Here is a 231-nt window from a genome sequence, read left to right as displayed (position 1 = left end):
CGCCATCAAATAATTTACGCTCCCCCCACCTCCCCCCCGTACCCCGGGCGCCTTTCTTTACCTGTGCTCCTCATCCAAGGGTAGATACGGAAATTACTGTCGCTTTGCAAATCTGAGTCCCTCTGGTCCGTTTTGCTGCAATTCTGCTTGGAAGCATCTCCCGGGCACATCATGGAGAGATTTTGGTCAAAAGGGGAACAGTGCATGTTGAAGGAGCCGGGCTCCAGGCCG

At 54.5% G+C, this 231-nt stretch overlaps 1 protein-coding gene across 1 annotated transcript in view; it reads right to left on the bottom strand.

Annotated features, from left to right (window-relative positions):
• Positions 1 to 42: 42 nt before the first annotated feature.
• Positions 43 to 231, bottom strand: part of LOC104548862 (homeobox protein Hox-B7-like) — a gene marked incomplete at its 3' end in the record, with an annotated part of 419 nt that continues 230 nt past the window's right edge. Inside the window, exon 2 of the mRNA XM_010194997.1 lies at positions 43 to 229. Coding sequence (XP_010193299.1) covers positions 43 to 229 — 187 coding nt within the window. The remainder of the gene's footprint in view (positions 230 to 231) is intronic.

This window comes from Mesitornis unicolor, unplaced genomic scaffold (assembly GCF_000695765.1).
Source record: "Mesitornis unicolor isolate BGI_N332 unplaced genomic scaffold, ASM69576v1 scaffold43231, whole genome shotgun sequence".
NCBI lineage: Eukaryota > Metazoa > Chordata > Aves > Mesitornithiformes > Mesitornithidae > Mesitornis > Mesitornis unicolor.
Note: the sequence above shows the minus strand (reverse complement) of the source record. Positions and strands in the feature narration are given on the sequence as shown.